General features: G+C 37.3%; 1 protein-coding gene across 4 annotated transcripts in view; it reads left to right on the top strand.

Moving 5' to 3' along the window:
* Nucleotides 1–19162, top strand: part of klhl32 (kelch-like family member 32) — a 33837-nt gene that overhangs the window by 11451 nt on the left and 3224 nt on the right. For 3 of the 4 annotated variants that reach the window (XR_007829294.1, XR_007829295.1, XR_007829293.1), the window contains exons 5-13: nucleotides 313–420; nucleotides 2492–2590; nucleotides 3379–3594; nucleotides 9092–9818; nucleotides 10893–10951; nucleotides 12440–12632; nucleotides 14176–14270; nucleotides 14354–15266; nucleotides 15420–15475. Coding sequence is in view for 1 of the 4 variants with exons in the window: in XM_051130742.1 (XP_050986699.1) it covers nucleotides 313–420; nucleotides 2492–2590; nucleotides 3379–3594; nucleotides 9092–9818; nucleotides 10893–10951; nucleotides 12440–12632; nucleotides 14176–14270; nucleotides 14354–14539 (1683 nt within the window). In the remaining 3 variants the exon portion in view is untranslated. Of the gene's footprint in view, nucleotides 1–312; nucleotides 421–2491; nucleotides 2591–3378; nucleotides 3595–9091; nucleotides 9819–10892; nucleotides 10952–12439; nucleotides 12633–14175; nucleotides 14271–14353; nucleotides 15385–15419; nucleotides 15476–19162 lie in introns of those variants that run through there. The other variant, XM_051130742.1, reaches the window with a different exon arrangement.

The raw sequence follows: 19162 nt of genomic DNA, 5'->3' as shown, positions 1-19162 counted from the left end.
CTGATCAATGACCATCCTACGCTCGCTCTGTGACAGCAATCAATGCTTTTGATTAGTGTACTCCTGCCAGAGAACACAGCGGGACAGCACTGGCCTCTTGCTCTTTATTTTGTGTGTGAGAAACTAAAGTACGCACTGATTGATGGTCATGGACTCACTTTCATTCTCAGTATGAGACTCTTTAGGCTTGAATGAAGAGTTTATTGACGTTTTTGTTTTAAAGTCTATTTACAGGATGCTATATTACTCTAGTTCTGTGGTGTATCCTGCTCATAGGTTTGTGTGTGTGTGTGTGTGTGTGTGTATCTACAGGCCATGTTCAGTCTGTGCATGGTGGAGAGTGAGGCGGATGAGGTAACTCTCCAGGGTGTGACTAGCGTGGGACTGAAGCACGCACTGGACTTCGCCTACACAGGCCAGGTAAATTCAGCATAGCCCACACAGCTACATAGAGCCCGAACATGCAAAACAAGCACAATTGACTGTGCCTCAAGCAAAGACAGGTCTCTAGTTTCTGGAAAGACCCTATTATAAATACACTCGTGAAATACGAGCAGATAAGTGAAATACTTGAAAATAATTATATTTATTCTAGAGCTTCACAAATGGGCTTACATACTTGAACATCTAATTCTGGTTACTTTCACACTATACATCTGTAAACTGTGAGTTCATGTTCTTAGATGCATATATATGAGGTCAATAATATACAAATATATATGGCTTTTTTTTTTTTTTCATCATTTTTATGTAGATACACTACCAGTCAAAAATTTTTGAACAGTATTTTTTAAAATGTATTTTTAAAAAAAGTCCCTTCTGCTTACTAAGCCTGCGTTTATTTGATTCAGACTACAGCAAAAACAGTAAAATTTAGAAATAATTTTACTATTTAAAATAACTCTTTTCCATTTGAATATATTTTAAAATGTTATTTATTCTTGTGATCAAAGCTAAATTTTTTAGCATCATTACTCCAGTCTTCAGTATCACATGATCCTTCAGAAATCATTCTAATATGCTGATTTGCTGTTCAAGCAAAGAAATTATAGAAATTAATACCTTTATTTAGAAAGGATCCTTTAAATTGATCAAAAGTTATGATAAAGACGTTTATAATGTTACAAACGATTTCAGATAAATGCTGTTCTTCTCAACTTTTTCTATTCATCAAAACAAAAAACATTCTCCTCAGCTGTTTTTAATATAATAATAATAATAATAATAATAATAATAATAATAATAATAAATGTTTTTTGAGCAGCAAATCAGAATATTAGAATGATTTCTAAAGGATCATGTGACTGGAGTAATGATGCTAAAAATTCAGCTTTGAAATCATTGGGAATAAATTACATTTTAAAATATATTCAAATAGAAAGCACTTATTTTAAATAGTAAAAATATTTTAAATTTTTTTTACTGTTTTTGCTGTACTTTGGATTAAATAAATGCAGTTTAATAAATTTACTTATAATTTTATAATTATATGTAATATAATTGTATTTGTTTTAGTTAATTTTATTTTATATTTACAGTGTGTGAATATTTAATGAATACATAAATGTTTTGTTTGATTTGTTGTCTGTTGCTGTACAACTTTTATATTATAGCATTGCTAACAGGGATGTTTGTAAGGACAGACATTCAATATTATATACACTAAAGAAATAAATGAATATTTCATTCAGCAAGGATGCATTATATTGATCAGTAGTGGATCAGACGTGGCAGTAAAGACATTTACAAAATAATGTTTTTTTGAACTTTGTTTATCAAAAAATCATTTATATTACAGTTAAAAAATGTTATTTTACATAGTTATAATATTTCTCATTTTTACTTTTTTTTTTACTGTATTTTTGATCAAATAAATGAAGAAACATTTGATCAAATATCCTTGGTGAGCATAGGAAACTTCTTTCAATGACAGTTTAAAAAAACTTAAAAAAACACTTTTAAATGCCAATGAAACTGGATTAGACAAATTCTAGTGCTCACTATCCTCACAGTTCAAATAACCAATCTCCCACTTTTTTGCTCCTGGATGAACATGCTTTTGCATGATTTGAGCTAACCATCTGTGGCGCAGAGAATGTAACATATTTTGTGGCTTATTTTGATTTAGCTGTTAAGCCTCTATGAGAAGAACAGTTTTCTTGCTTTCTTTTTTTAATGCTTTCTTATTTAATTTTTATTAAAGTGAAACTGTTTGCATGATCATATAATGCACTCTGCACATTAATAAGGATTATTTTAATGGCTTTGCAATCTAAGCATCATAAATTATGTAAAAACATTTAATATAGTAGTGTGCTATGCGTATTATAGAACTGGCTTAAAATGCAACATGTTTATACAATATTTAACACAGGGTCACAGCTCCGTCTCTCTCTTCATCAAGGGGTCCTTGGCCTGAAAAAGGTTGAAGACCCCTGTTTGCAAGGTTGTGATTTCTTAGGATAGTCTTACTCAGGTCCTTTGTCTGTAGATCATGCTGGAGCCAGGAGTGATACAAGACGTCCTGTCTGCTGGAAGCCACCTTCAGCTGCTAGAACTGCTCAGCCTCTGTTCCCACTATCTCATTCAGGTGTGTTTATGACTCATTTCTGCCCTGAAAACATGCAGGTAGGTCAGCAGGAACTACACATAGCTTCACTGTGTAATCAGATCTTTGCTTTACACCATCACTGTGTTTGTGTCAGATACAAGTGCTATTGTTTTCCTGCCCCCTGTTCACTTATTAAAAGAATAGTTCTGAAAAAATCATTCACTTTCATGTCAGCACCCTCATGCTACAATGAATGTGCACATTTGGAGCTTTCAAGCTTCAAAAAGACACAAATAACCATAGAATTATTGAAAGTAGAATAGTCTGTAAAACTATATATGACTCTGTGTTATATTCCCCTCAAGCCTTTGTGTGAGAAATCTTAGTTATTACTTCCTAATGAATGGTTTTTCCCATAAATGAGCCCAGAAAATGTAAAATGATCTGTATGTTCCACCTGGGACTTTTCATGGCTCATCACTGCATTTAAAATGTGCTTATTATTCATTGTAACCAGTAGATGGCAGTCAGTCTCTGTGTTCCTAATCATGCGTCTGTGGAACATCCTGACTGGATTTGTCTCTCCGTTGTTCTTTCTTTTACTTATAATTTTCCAGGCTACATTTTTTGGATATTGGGGACTTTAATGAGATTCAGCTCTGCTGAGCTTCCAGTAATCATTAATTATAACTGTGTTATTTACTATTACAATATTAAACAGCTGTATGTGTGCGTTCATGGCGATATTGTTTGCGTATGTGTACTTGAGACAGACTTTAGCATGAATAAAACTGTGAATCTGTCCGTATTTATATCTTTGCCTGTAGGAGCTGAACAGTTATAACTACCTGGACCTATACAGGCTGGCAGACCTCTTTCATTTGCCGGCCCTAGAGGAAGCAGTGGTGGGCTTTCTGGTGGATCACCTCTCTGAGCTGCAGAGGAACAGACAAGAGGAGGTGCTTCTTCTACCGTATCGGCTCCTCAGGGAAGTGCTAAAAAGCGACCGCCTCACCTCCCTCAGCGAGGAGGAGATATGGCAGGTGTGTGGGCCGCAAATTCATACTTTAACTTTTCAAAACATTTCTGAACTGCTTAGATGGCCTGCAAAATATCAGCATGGGGTTCAAAGTTCTGAGACGTCCGTTGTTTTTTCTTGAGTTTTCGAAAACTTTACAACAAAGAACAAATATGAAATATTGAAGTTTCTAGATCATTTGTAGTTCACTGATTTGAACCTCTTTGTACAGACAGTCAGATGTTCGTCCACTGAAGCTCAAGATGCTCTTTGGAACATCTTGAATTTTGCTAGACAACATGATCATTAGGTTTTACAAAAACTTGTGGAGCTCATGCAGTGCTGCTGTCATTAAACCAAAACGAGTACAAACTAATTTGTAATGGATCCTTTTCACAGTTTCCACAGTCATTAACATTGTAAATCTAGTTTTTTTTATATAATTTATATAATAAAATTTTTAAAATTTGATGCATAATTATAACACTCTTATATTATATTATATTGGCTTTAAATTACAGAACACTATATGCATGGGTGTTTCTACTACACTGGCTGAGAGATTGACTACAAATTTGACATCTTTCTGTCTTAGGGTGACCACCTGGCAATAGATCTGTTGCGGGACAATGTGGGACACGTGTGAGATAGATACATTTTCTACTGTTATGCCATGTAAACACTGATTAAATCCATTGTCATGTGCGCTGATTAATGTTTCTGAGCTAACACATGCAAACGAGAGAAAATGTGTCTTTTTTTTATTGAGTGTAAGGAAATCCACCTGCGAGAGAAGAGATTTGTGCTTATGCATTTTGATGCGCTCCCGCATTACTGAACATTTGTCATTAAAATAACGCCATAGAAACCACACCAACCAAACTAATAAAATAAGAAGTCGCGTCTGAAAGCTGCCTCGATTTATTTATTTATTTTTTTTAATTTGTTAAAATGAATGGAGAATATCGTGTTTTTCTGTGTGCGCTTGACCATTTCCATCAGTGGTCACAGATCACTTGATGAGGTCCACTCATCTTTTGTGCGAAAATTACGCCGCAAAAAGAATAAATAAAAACCTTTCTTAAAAAGGCAAAAGGAAGCATGGACGTTTTCTTAATATAATAATTAAAAACCAACAGACTGATGAAAATGCGGGAGATTTTCTCAATATGCGAAGTGTGGGACAAGGGGTGAAAATGCTGTGCGGTACAACGCAAATTGGGACAGGTGGTCACCCTATTCTGTCTTGTGGTAAGCGTAAGCTATCTCTAGATATTTTTTCCTCTTTTGCAAAGTCATAGAAACACTATTGTGGATTTTTTTTACCTTTGCTATTGGAGTAAATGGCAATGCAAAAATGACATTTGTTGTAGTTTCTGTTTACCACTATGAAAGTTTACCCAACTATGACGAAGGTTTTCACTATAATTTGCAATATATATAATTTAAAGGGTTAGTTCACTTCCAGAACCAATATTTACAGATAATTTACTCACGCCATCCAAGATGTTCATGTCTTTCTTTCTTCAGTCGTAAAGAAATAAATTATGTTTTTTCAGGAAAGCATTTCAGGATTTCGCTCCATATAGTGGACTTCTATGGTCCCCCCAAATTTGAACTTCCAAAATGCGGTTTAAATGCAGCTTCAAAGGGCTCTAAACGATCCCAGCGGAGGAAAAAGGGTCTTATCTAGCGAAACGATCGTTTAATTTTTTTTTAAATTAAAATTTCTGTACTTTGAAATGCTCAACTTGTTTAGCTCTGTGTGAACTCCGTTTTTTTCCGGTCATGACAGTTAGGGTACATCTAAAAACTCCCATCTCATGTTCTCCTCCAACTTCAAAATTGCGCTACATCGCCGCAGAAGTACAAACCCAGAGTTTACAAAGTGAACATGCAAAGAAGTTCAAACACCCTTTTCAAAAAAAGGTAAAAACAGCGATGTAGGATGTACGATTCTGAAGTTAAACGAGAAAATGAGACGGGAGTTTTTAGACGAGCGTTTGAGGTTAGAAAGTATATAAATTGTAATTTTTTTTTTATTTATTTATTTATTTTTTTTAGAAAATAACCGTCCGTTTTGCTAGATAAGACTCTTATTCCTTGGCTGGGATTCTGTAGAGCCCTTTGAAGTGGCATTTAAACTGCATTTTGGATGTTCAAATTTGGGGGCACCACAGAAGTCCACTATATTGAGAGAAATCCTTGAAAGTTTTCCTCAAAAACATAATCTCTTTACGACTGAAGAAAGAAAGACATGAACATTTTGAATGACAAGGGGGTGAGTACATTATCTGTACATTTTTGCTCTGGAAGTGAACTAATCCTTTAATAATATATTGATGTATAATTTAATAATGAATAATTTTGCATTGAATCAGAAAAGAACGTCTCCGACTTTTGAACCCTGTGACATTCTCTGTAACGGCTGCAAACACAAACCGTCGTTAAGTAAATCTGAATGCTTAAGGTCATATTCACAAACACAAACTCCACCTGTTTAATTTATGGTGTAAGAGTGAGAAAAAAAGGTGTGTGGACAGTGTGAATGTGTGTGTGTATGTGTATGTACACACGGGCGGAGGCTGTAGTCGAGGGGGGGGGGCTGTGGTGTGACTATTCATTTGCACCAATCAGGCGTCCCCACCACCCCCCTCCCCCCAGCCAGCCTTTCTCTGATTAGGCCCACCGCGGCTCCATCAGCGCCTCAATCCCCCAGCTGTCACTCCGGCCGCCCTACTGATTGAAAACAATCAGGCCTCTGATGGCACAATTACCCTGACCCTTTAACCAGTCGCTGCTGCCATAATCAGGCCCTGATTAGGCTGCTTTGGGCCTCCTTCACTTTGCAGAGAAGGTTAATTTGGGCATCAGACGGAAGCGTGATGGGCACAGGGGCTGGTGCTGCCGTCCGCCGGTCCGAACGTGCGCCCGCCAATACTACCCTCGATATAGTTTGGCTGTCAATCATCGTCATGCAGAGTTCTCTGAGTCTCACGCTCTGGAAATCACATTTTCTTCCTCTTTGTTTTTTTTTTTTTTTGTTCTTTTTTCTTCTCTCGCACTCACTCTCTGTCTGTCTTTCTCCGTGCGGGAGTGGGTGGGGGAGTTCATTTATTTTCTGCCCCGAGGAAGTTCTCTGATCCAGTGTGACCTTCACAGTCAACAGACGCTGCCTCGCTCACACCTCACTCTTTCTCTCTCTCTCCCTCCCTCTCTCGTTTTCCACTCTCACTCATTCTCTTTCTTCTTCTCTTCTGTTGGCTGTGAAAAGGAGAAGGAGGGTTGAAAAAAAACAACTAAAATTCAGAGAAAGGAAGAAAGCGAAACAGAACCTCAATAGAGCGTTACATGATTAATGATGCCAAACAGGAATGGAGGTTTTGCTTAAACCTCTGTGCACTTAAAGCTTAAATGTGTAATGATTTAAGAATGCACCGTCTTTATAGGTACCAACGGTTTATTGGTCGAGATTAGATTTTTTATTTATTTTTTTTTTTTTATCAGAATAGCTCACCATTGTATCATATCTTATACTATACCATACTGAAAATATATCTGCCGGTATTAGATCTTTAATTGTGCATGCAGTTATCATGTGTCGCTCACTTCAAATTAAAAAGAATTGAACAATCCATAATAATACATGAATATCCATTTTGTTGACTAAATTAATAAATAGCATTTAAAATTATTTATATATCATTTATATATAATAATTTATATATCAACAGTTTATTGCTTGTAAGCCATAACATAATTTTATTTTGAAAATTTAAAAAAAAAAAAAAAGAATTCATGTCAAGCATAATTTATTGTAATTCTACTGTGTTTTATTAAAGAACATTAGACATTATTATATAAAATATTATATTGGACGTTTATCTCTTATCAGGCATAACATAAATATAATCATAGGCTTATTGGTAATGGACAGAATTTGAATATGAGTAAAAATGTAATAATTTTATACTTAATCACTTGGAACAATTTTTTTTACTATTTTATTCAGAACAAAAAAGTTTTAATATAAGTAAAAAAAAAAATTTTTGAAAACATTTTTTTTAATGCTTAAAGGGATAGTTCACTCAAAAATGAAAATTCTTTTTTTGTTTTAAGTTATTTTTATGGCCTTTTTATGCCTTTTCACTGGGAGTCAAAATGGGAATCAAACTCGGGTCGCCGTGAGCGCAGTTGCGCTATATGTCGGGACACTAACCACAAGGCTATTGGCGCTGACCAAAAATAAAAATTCTGTTGTTAATTACTCACCCTTATGTCATTTCAAACCTGTAGGACCGTCAATGATCTTCGGAACACAAAATAAGATATTTTTGATGAAGGAGAGCTTTCTCAACCTGCATAAACAGCAACACAACTGACATGTTCAAGGCCCAGAAAGGTAATAAGGACATTGTTAAAATAGTCCATGTGACATCAGTGGTTCAACCATAATTTTATGAAGCTACGAGAATACTTTTTGTGCGCAAAGAACACAAAAATCACAGCTTTATTCAACTATTTCTTCTCTCAGTCCAGGAGATAAGAAATCGGTAGGACAGTTGCTATCTGTGGAGGGTAAGAAAGCTCTGAGATTTCAAAAATATTCTAATTTGTGTTCCGAAGGTGAACAAAGGTCTTACGGGTTTGGAACGACATGACGATGAGTAATAAGTGACAAAATTTTTATTTTTAGGTAAACTATGCCTTTAAAATGATCTCAAACAGTGGCCAAGGGGGCAGGATTTCCTGTTTACCAACCAATGACAGACAGCAGGAGTGTTTGGGAAACCTGTCTGGTAGTAGTTATCATCTCTGCAATCCGGTGCTGCTAGTGGTGCAGAAATATCTCCATGATTTTTCCTAGAAGTACAGTACCTTCCTGCAATTAATGCACTGTAAAACATTTTGTGTAAGTACAATGAAATCGAACCATTTGCGTTGTGCCATTAGAATCTTTAAATGACAAAATACTCCAAGAAAAATATATTACAAGCATTTAAATTTGCCATTTGTGTGTAGGAGATGGCTGCGGAACGTCTAGAGGTGGTGGCCCATGATCTCGGGCTGCTATAATAAGTTCTCTGTCTCAGGGCTGATTGTGTTAAAAGCCACTTTGTTTCTACGAGAGTGGCATCGCTTATCTCCAGCCATCTCCGCCGTGCTCGCATGCCTCTGCAGCTAAACAGTCTAGATTGCTCTCAAGTTCAATTAACTCCCCTTTGTCTAACTCCCTTGGCTACGCCAGTGTGTGTATGTGTGCATGCTTCACAAGCACACCTCATGTATGTGTGTGCGTGCTCATAGATCCCACACCCCCTTTCTCATCTGCAGCTGTCTTCTCATCACTGTATAGAGACACAATATCTTAAGCATTAGCATGCAATGATACAAAGTGTTGGCCCTGCGTAGACAGACGGTATTGTGTGGATGGTGTGAGCTGCAGCCTGTAATATGAGCAGTGTGATCTCCTGATCCTAAATCGGTGCTGAATACTGATGAGCCACTCTGCCCTGCTGTAGTTGCTGGTGCGTTGGCTGGAGCACGACTGCAGATACCAGTACATGGAGGAACTGCTGCAACACGTGCGCTACGGCCTGATGGAGGTCTCCGCCCTGCACCGTGTAGCCAACAGCCACCCCTTTCTCAACTCCAGCAGCACCGTCGCCGCCCTGGTGGAGGAGGCATTGGACTACCACCGGTCAGTATTTGCACAGCCTTTACGTCAGACGGCACGTACCACGCCGCGCTTTCAGTCGCTGACCCTGTATATCATCGGTGGGCGCAAACGAGAGGTCAGCCGTGTACGGGAGCTGCGGTTCTTCAACCCCTCTGCGCAGGAGCACTTGCGTGTTGCTGGGGGTTCGAACTGGAGCGAGTTGGCGCCCATGCCTGCTGGACGCAGTCACCACTGTGTGGCGGTCATGGGCAACTTTCTGTTCGTGGCCGGCGGGGAGGTGGAACACGCCACTGGAAGGACATGTGCGGTGAGGACAGCGTGCCGGTACGATCCGAGGGTGAACCGCTGGACTGATATTGCACCGATGAAGGCGTGCAGGGAACACTTTGTGCTGGGAGCTCTGGGACAGTATCTCTATGCCGTTGGGGGGAGGAATGAACTGAGGCAGGTTCTACCCAGTGTGGAGCGCTACTGCCCCAAGAGAAACAAGTGGACCTATGTGCAACCATTTGACCGCTCGCTGTCCTGTCATGCAGGTTGCGTGGCGGACGGGCTGCTCTGGGTCTCAGGTACAAATGCATTATTTCACATTTAGCCCATTATAAGGCATCTCCTATTGTGAATAAGACTCTCACTGAGGTTCTAGGCCCAAGACTTAAAGGATTAGTTCACCCAAAAATGAAAATTAGCCTATTGTTTATTCATCCTCCAAGCCTTCCTTCTTTGAGACGAATGCAGTCAAAGTTATATTAAAAATTATCCTGGTACTTCCAGCTCTATCATGGCAGGTGTTTCTCTTCATCAGTCCAAAACAAGTCCAATAAAGTGCATCCATCCATTATAAAAAGTGCCTCACACAGCTCCAGGGGGTGAATAAAGGCCTCCTGTAGCGAATCGATGCGTTTTTGTAAGAAAAATATCCATATCTAAAACATAATATCACTTTAATCTAGCTTGCACTAACAGTTGTACATGGAAGCAGCTCCGGGCGGATGGCGTAGGATGTATTGCGTTGTGGAGAGAGGTAAACATGAATTAGTCACAAATTAGTTGTTCAAAACAGGAATTTGTAAAGAAAAATGTCTGAGGATTTCGATATAAACCAAGAGGAGACTGTTTTTCCTTTGCTAAAGTAAGGAAACTTTGCTTCCTTTGCTTCTGTAAACAAACGTTGATTTTCACGAGTCTCACCGGCGCATACAAAACGTCAACATACAACGACACCCGCCCGGAGCTGCTTCCGTGTACAACCAGTTGGTGCAAGCTAGATTAAAGTGAATATTACGTTTTAGATATGGATATTTTAAAAAAAAAAACGTATCGATTCGCTACAGGAGGCCTTTATTCATCCCCCCGGAGCCGTTTGAGGCACTTTTTTATTATGAATGGATGCACTTTATTGGACTTTGTTTGGACTGATGAGGAGAAATGCACGTCCATTGCCAGGAGAGAGCTTGGAAGTGCCAGGATAATATTTTATAATTAACTCCAATTGCATTCGTCTGAAAGAAGGAAGTCATACACAGCCAGGATGCCTGGAGAGTGAGTAAACAGTGGGCTAATTTTCATTTTTGGGTGAACTAACCCTTTAAAAGCATTACTAGTATCAGTTTAACACATAATAACGGCTTCTTCTGCTGCAGGTGGTGTAACTAACACAGCTCAGTACCAGAATCGACTGATGGTGTATGACCCAGGACAGGTAATATGTTGGTATTTATGTGGTTATGTGAGACTAATGTAGTTTGGTAGTGCCTCTCCTTCCCCTTAAAAAGTCTGATATGTGTTTTTCAGGACCTATGCCGATTATTACAGATCAAGTAGACTGATATCCGATATTTTGAACAGATATATATGCCTGGTGTAAAAATGAAAATTAATGTCAAAATTAAGAATAGCAAGGGCTCTGACAAAAACTTTCTTCTGATGCTTTTAAATGTTTTTATCGGCAAATTGGTTTTGAAAATGACCGATAACGATTAAAATGCCTAATATTGGCGCTGATAATCTTAATATTAATAATTGGTCGACTACTAATCACGGTCTCCAGAAAAATATGGAGGCACCAAATTAGCATATTAGATATATTATGCAACACTGAAGACTGATAAATGGCAGACGAAAATTTAGATTTGCCTTCACAGAAAAAAAGTTACATTTGAACATTTATTAAAATTATTTAAATTGTAATAGTATTGCACAATATTGTTTTTTTTTTGTATTTAAATTACTGTATTTACATGCTTAATTTTGGACGAATAAATATAGAACTGGTGAGCATAAGAGACTTCTTTCTTCAAAACATTTTTATATACTTACACAAAATATGCTTGTTATTATATTATTGTAGTTACTAAAAATTATAATGTAACATTTTTATACATTAATATAAATATACAAAAATATTACTCTAATGGTTGCTGGTTAAAAATGGTTAATAATTAATATGCCATAATGTTGTTGCCATATCATTTATCATTTATTATACATTATGATTTTGTGTTACCAAGAATTGTTTTGAAAAAACTTTAGTGTTATGTCAGCTAAATGATTGACAGCAAACATTAAAAGGACTGTGCACCTGTTTACGAAAAATTAAATATGGCATCTACCTTAAGTAAGGTCAATGGTGTTGCATACGCCTTTAACATACAAACTGCATTTAACATTGAATAGAAATTAAATATTAATTCACATCAGGCAAATGCTCAAAAAACAACAATCCCACACAAGGGTTTGTTACATTTAAAAAGACATTAGAATTAGTATCGTAAAACTTATGTGGTCAGCGCAACTGTGTATTTTTCAAAGAGAGAGATATAAAGAAAGAAGAGGGGAGGAAAGAACAGGAGGCTGAGGCTCATTGGTATTCAAAGTGGCTTTGCATTCACCTGCCAGGAACAGCAACCCCCCACCCACACTACCCTCAACAGATGGTCGCCAAACACACACGTGTATATTCACACTCTCACTCACCACTGCTCGTGCAGTGTGTATACACACACCTCTCACAAATAAATGCACACACACATGCACTGGAACATGCAAAAGAAATAAATGTTAAATGTTTGCTTTAACAAAGTTTTAACTGTGTATATATTTTAAACGACATATTATCTATTATATGTTAGATTTTAAATGATTAAAAAATATATTAATTTTTTCTTTTTTAATTCCCTGTCTGTCATAGAATCAGTGGCTAGCGCGCAGTCCCATGTTGCAGAGGAGGGTGTACCATGTGATGGCGGCAGTAAAAAGGCAGCTGTATGTGCTTGGGGGGAACGATCTGGACTACAACAATGACCGCATTCTGGTTAGACACATCGACTCTTACGACATAGACATGGACCAATGGACACGCTGCACCTTCAGTCTTCTCACAGGTCGCTACACACACACACACACACACACACTCCAACCAAGTAATAGATATGATTATTCAACTATTCTTGCAGAACGCTATTACTGGTACTGGTAACCTCTATCAGAAGTACTAAGGTGATACCATGGTACAGTGATGCTTGAGGATAGTTAATATGGGTTTGAATGATATTTACATGGAGTTTTAAAGAAATAGTTCACCCAAAAACGAACATAACATATTTACTCACTCTCAAGCCATCCAAGATGTAGATGAGTTTGTTTCTTCATTAGAACAGATTTGCAGAAACTTAGCATTACATCACTTGCTCACCAATGAATCCTCTGCAGTGAATGGGATGCATCAGAATGAGACGTAAAACAGCTTATCATCACAATAATCTGCAAGTAATCGACACGACGTCAGTCTGTCAATTAACATCTTGTGAATTCAAAGGAGTTTTTAACTTCAAACTGTTGTTTCAGGCTAAAAAAAACGAGTCCTTCGTCCATGAGATTGCTTTCTCCAGTCATCAAGCATCATTTACAAGTGGAAATATTTTAAGTAGGACTGGCAAATTTTTGTTTGAGTTTGCCTAATATATGTGTGTGTACTGTGTGTAATTATTTTGTATATATAAATACACACAAATTAATGTATATATTAAAGAGAAATATGTTATGTACAAAATATTTTTATTTATATATAATATAAATTCTATAAAAATGATAATAAATGCATATACTTGTAAATATTACTTAAATATGTACATGAATGTGCTTGTATTTATATATACATAATAATTACACACACTACACACATATATTAGGCAAACTCAAACTTTTATTTTGCATGCAATTAATCACGATTAATCATTTGCCAGCCCTAATTTTAAGGCATTTTGATTTGGACTTTCACTGTAGAAAGCATTATTATGAATTTTGGACAGAAGTGACGGTTTAAAGTTAAAATGCCTTGATGGATTTTTTGTTTCTTACAAATATGCCGTTTTCACTTCATAAGACATCAATTGATGGACTGGAGTCATGTATTATTTAAGGATTATTGTAATGCTTTAATTAGTTGTTTGAATGCTCTTTCTGACGGTAGCTGAGCAAGTGATGCAATGCTAAATTTCTCAAAATCTCAAATTTTTATTTTTGGTGAACTATTCTTTTAATGGTAGCACTTTGCATACTGTGTAGATCCCTAGTTGTCAACAAGCATAGAATGAACATCTAAATAACATTTCTGCCTAAAATATTTTTTATTTATATGTTTATAAATTTTTATAAATTTTCATTGTGCAGCATGTTACTTTTTAAACTTTTACTTTTCAATAACTGTTGACTTTTGATAGGAATGTGTCCAAAAATGAGCCTAATTTGGATGGTAAGAGGCAAATTATAGTCATCCAATCAAAACTGGAAAAAAAAAAAAACAGTGTTAGTACACAAAATGAAAGCCATTAAGTGATTTTAACAGTCTCCACTGTGTCTGAAAGGGTTAATATAACAAGGTAATCATTTTTTGTAAGAGTAATATTCTTTACATTCTCCTCATAGGCCAAAATGAGGCAGGAGTGTCTGTCCATGATGACAGAATCTATGTAGTTGGTGGATATTCGATTTGGACAAATGAACCACTTGCCTGCATTCAGGTGAGCTGACTTGAACGGTGCATATGTTTGAATGACATGTTGGATAATTAGTGTTGAGATGCCATCATTTGTCTGTTTGGCAGGTGCTAGATGTGAGCACCAGGGGGAAAGAGGAGGTTTTTTTATGGGCCGACGCTCCCGTTTGCTTCGAATGGAGTGGCGACGTGTTTCTTGCCTGCCCCCTACTTCACCTGCCCCAACCTGCAGACCCTACAAGTGCCACATCACAGGATAGGAGCTCTCTAACCTCTCCGCTCATAACTCATTGAGGACATTTCCACAAACACACTATGAACCAATGAAAGCCTATTGTACTTTCACAAATTGTAACTGGTGGATGAAGTTGTCGTTGATCATGCATTGGTCTCGTAGAGCCAGTGTTCTGATGGATGTGGAAACCTTCGACAAGAAGTTAAAGGGTTTTTTATTGTCAAGCTTCACTGACGTTCATGCATTTCTCAACTGGATGTGCTGTGGTGCTGCACCATGCTAATACAGCTTAACAAGCAGCGTGTAAATCTGTCAGAATGATTAAGCGCCACTTTATGGCCCTGTCCCAAATGGTGCACTTGATGTGAACCTGCGGTCCGTCAAGTCCGCAAGACTGCAGGTTGTCCCATTTATCATTTTAACATTCAAAAGGGTGTTCATGCCTCACAGCGAACTTTTACTTAACAATCCATGCAGGATTAAATCAAAAGAAATACGCAAGAGCGGCATTTGGGACAGGGCCGAAGTGTCAAGAACATGTTTTCATACATTCTTAGAACTCCATCCACTCCAAGTTCCTGAAGTTTCTGTTCATGTCATTTTTCAGCCTGTGACAAGCTGTACTTTTTATCAAAACTCAGGATGAAGACCGTACAATTGTTTACTGAATGTGTATTACCACAGCTGACGACAAATGCACACACAGCATCTTCACAGTCTGCGTCAATGGCGGCATCTTGACTGTTCTCCATCCCACCACCAGAAACCCATTCCATAAGAAGACATGTAAGGGCACACTTTTTTACATAATGTCGCTAATAAATACAACATTTATGCAGTTGTGCAATATTGATTGACAATAGTGAGTTCTGGAATCATTGATTTACTAGATTCAAACAAGAGATGAGCAGTAGCTTTGTTCCTAAACATATTTTTCAGGGTTTCCACTCAGCCAGTGAATTTACAAAAGTTTTCCAGTCATTTGTGATCACTAGGTAAGGATGTTTTAAATTATTTTGTTTCAGATTGATCAAATGAGTCATTCAGAAAGATTTGTGAAATAGTTTGACCAATTTATTGGCCAAGTTTCACACTCTAAATAAGCAATACTGCATATATTTCTAAATAGTTTATATATACAGCTGAAACCAGAAGTTTACATACCCCTTGCAGAATGTGCAAAATGTTAATTATTTTACCAAAATAAGAGGGATCATGCAGAGTGCATGTTATTTTTTTATTTAGTACTGACCTGAATAAGATATTTAACATAAAATATCCTGACATATAGTCCACAAGAAAAAGTAATAGTTGAATTTATAAAAATGACTCTGTTCAAAAGTTTACATACACTTGATTCTTAATACTGTGTTGTTACCTGAATGATCCACAGCTGTGTTTTTTTGTTTAGTGATAGTTGTTCATGAGTCCCTTGTTTGTCCTGAACATTTAAACTGCCTGCTGTTCTTCAGAAAAGTCCTTCAGGTCCCACAAATTTGGTTTTTCAGCATTTTTGTGTATTTGAACCCTTTCCAATAATGGCTGTATAATTTTGAGATCCATCTTTTTTACACTGAGGACAACCAAGAGACTCATATGCAACTATTACAGATAGTTCAATTGCTCGCTGATGCTTCAGAAGGAAAAATTATGCACTAAGAGTTGGGGGTGAAAACTTTTGAACAGAATGAAGATGTGTACGTTTTTCTTTTTTTGCCTAAATATCATATTTTTTCATTTAGTACTGCCCTTTAGAAGCTACAGAAGATACTTACGTGTTTTCCAGAAGACAAAATAAGTTAAATTTACCCTGATATTCAAATTCAAAAAGGTTTCACCCCCCGGCTCTTAATGGATCATGTTTCCTTCTGAAGCATCAGTGAGCATTTGAGCCTTCTGTAATAGTTGCATATGAGTCCCTCAGTTGTCCTCAGTGTGAAAAGATGGATCTTATTCGCGTCAGTAATAAATAAAAAATAACATTTTGTATGATCCCTCTTATTTTGGCAAAACAATTAACATTTTGCAGATTCTGCAAGATGTATGTAAACATCTGGTTTCAACTGTATATGATGTATATTATTGTGCACATGTATTCTCTACTTATATTATTTTATATCTACTTTATAATCTAAAGTATTTTTTTTTGTTAGAATTATGGCTTAACTATTTTATAGACTACAATTTTAACCATTTTCATGACATTCCATGCCAGATATTTTCATTTTTTCCATGAATGTGTTAAGCAGGTAAAGCAATCTCACAGACTCTGTGAGAAAGTTAATAAAATATGGCAGGGGAGATAAAATGTAGGTCTTACTAATTTTGTTCAATATTAACAAGTTCTGAAAAAAAGGCTGGTTTTATAGGCCTTGAATCAAAAGGCAGCTCACTAAATTTCGGAACTAAGCGAATGTATCACCATGCTGTAACAATTAGGCCTATTCTATTTGGGGTGGTAACGTAACGCAAAACTGTTAAACCATATAAAATAGTTACTCTGATTAGCTCAGAGAACGACAGATCGACGTGACGGAGGTGAGCGAGACGGCGCGGCTCATTTGATGGCTCTGCTCTAATGAAGTGTGATGCCTGTGCCACACTGCGGGGCGAGGTGCGAGCGTGCCGGCTGCAAGAGAGGACCGGGAGCTGAGATGGAAATGGCAGGAATGATTGGGATGGAGGAGAGGGGGGAAAAAGAAGGGTAGGAGGTAGAGAGTGATGAGAGGCTCTAGGCAATTTGTGCCCAGAATTGCATGGAGATTGCAAACAGTATGAATAGTTAAAGGAAAGGTTTGGTGTGGAGGTGATTGAGGGAGGCATAGGTGTCATATTTGTGGTTTCATGACTGATTTTGATTACTAGTCTGTTGAGTTGTCAGAAAAGTCAACTGCAAAGAAGTGCTGATTGATAGCGGTAGACCATATGACAACTTATTGTAGCCTCTTCCCAGATGTGATTGGTTGAAATATAACATTTTAAATATAGAAATATAAAATGGTTAAAATATGAAATATAAATATGAAACCTAAGCCAGGTCACTACTGTAAGTCACTGAATCATTCGTATTCATTCAGAAGTATTCATTTTTTCACGTTTTGTTATTTTTCAGCCTAATGTTAACCTGCTTTAAAAAACTTTATTTTTTCCCCACATCAGTCTTCACTCCATACACCATAATGACAAAGCAAAAAACTGATTTGTGACAACTTTACAAATTCATTAAAATTAAGAACTGAAATAATTACATTGCATAAGTATTCATACCCTTAACACGGTACTTAGTTGAAGCACCTTTACAGCTTTTTTGTGTATGACGCGACAAGCTTTGCACATCCACATTTGGCAATTATCTGCCATTCTTCTCCTCGCTCTTTACCTTTCAAGCTCTGTTAGTTGGATGGGGGCTGGCAGACATTTTCAGGTTTCTCCAGAATTGTTTGATAGCATTCAAGTCAAGGCTGTGGCTGGGCCACTCAAGGACATTCACAGAGTTGTCTATAAGCCACTCTTACTGTGTGCTTAGGTGTCATTGTCCTGTGGGGAGGTGAAACTTCTGCCCAGTCTGAGGTTCTGAATGCTCTGGACTGGGTTTTCATTAAGGCTATCTCTCTATTTTGCTCTGTTGAGCTTTCCTTTTACTCTGATGAGTCTTTCAGTCCCTGCCACTGAAAAACAGCCCCACAGAATGAGGCTGCTACCACCACACTTTACTTTTGGGATGCTACTGTGCAGGTGATGAGCAGTGCATGCTTTCCTCCAAACATGATGTTTGGAATTGAGGATCATCAGACCAGAGAATACTGTTTCACACAGTCTGAAGGTCCTTTATGTGCACTGTTGCAAATTCCAAGTGGGCTTTCATCTATCTTCTCTGAGGAGGATTGAGTTTGGCCACACCGTTATAAAGACTAGATTGGTGAAGTGTTGCCGTGATGTTTGTCCTTCTGTAAGTTTCTTCCATCTGCATATATGATCATGGAGCTTAACTAAAGTGACCACCAGTCTAACCAAGGCCCTTCTCCATCAATTGCTCAGTTTGGCCAGGAGGCCAGCTCTAGGAAGAGTCCTAGTTGTTCCAAGCTTTTTCCGTTATGGATAATGGAGGCTACATGCTTCTGTGAACCTTCAATGCAGCAGATTTTTTTCTATACTCTTCCCTAGATTTGTGCCATGACACAATCCTGTCTCTAAGCTCTACAGGCAGTTCTTTTGACCTCAGGGCTTGGTTTTTTGGTCTGATATGCATTTTCATCTCTTAGACTTTTTATTGAGAGTGTGTGCCTTTCCAAATCATACTCATTCAAATGAATTTGCCACAGGTTAACTCCACTCCAAGCATAGTAACATCTACAAAGGATATTAATGCTCCCGAGCTAAATCAAGTGTCCCAGAAAAGGGTATGAATACTTATGCAATAAAATCATTTCAGTGTTTTTTTTTTTTATAAATTTGCTAAGTTGTTACAAACCTGTTTTGTGCTTTGTCATTATAGTGTGTGGAGTGTAGACTGATGTGGGGAAAAAAGACTTTTTACTTAGTATTGTATGATAAAAACTTATAACTGCAAGAAATAAAGTCAGAATTGCAAGATAATCTGACATTTTTCTCAGAATTGTGAGATATAAACTTGCAGCTGCAAGTTAAAGTCCAATTTTGACTTAACTCGCAATTGCAAGATA

This window comes from Labeo rohita, chromosome 16, assembly GCF_022985175.1.
Source record: "Labeo rohita strain BAU-BD-2019 chromosome 16, IGBB_LRoh.1.0, whole genome shotgun sequence".
NCBI classification, from domain to species: Eukaryota; Metazoa; Chordata; class Actinopteri; order Cypriniformes; family Cyprinidae; genus Labeo; species Labeo rohita.
This window is presented reverse-complemented; position numbering and strand designations above follow the sequence as displayed.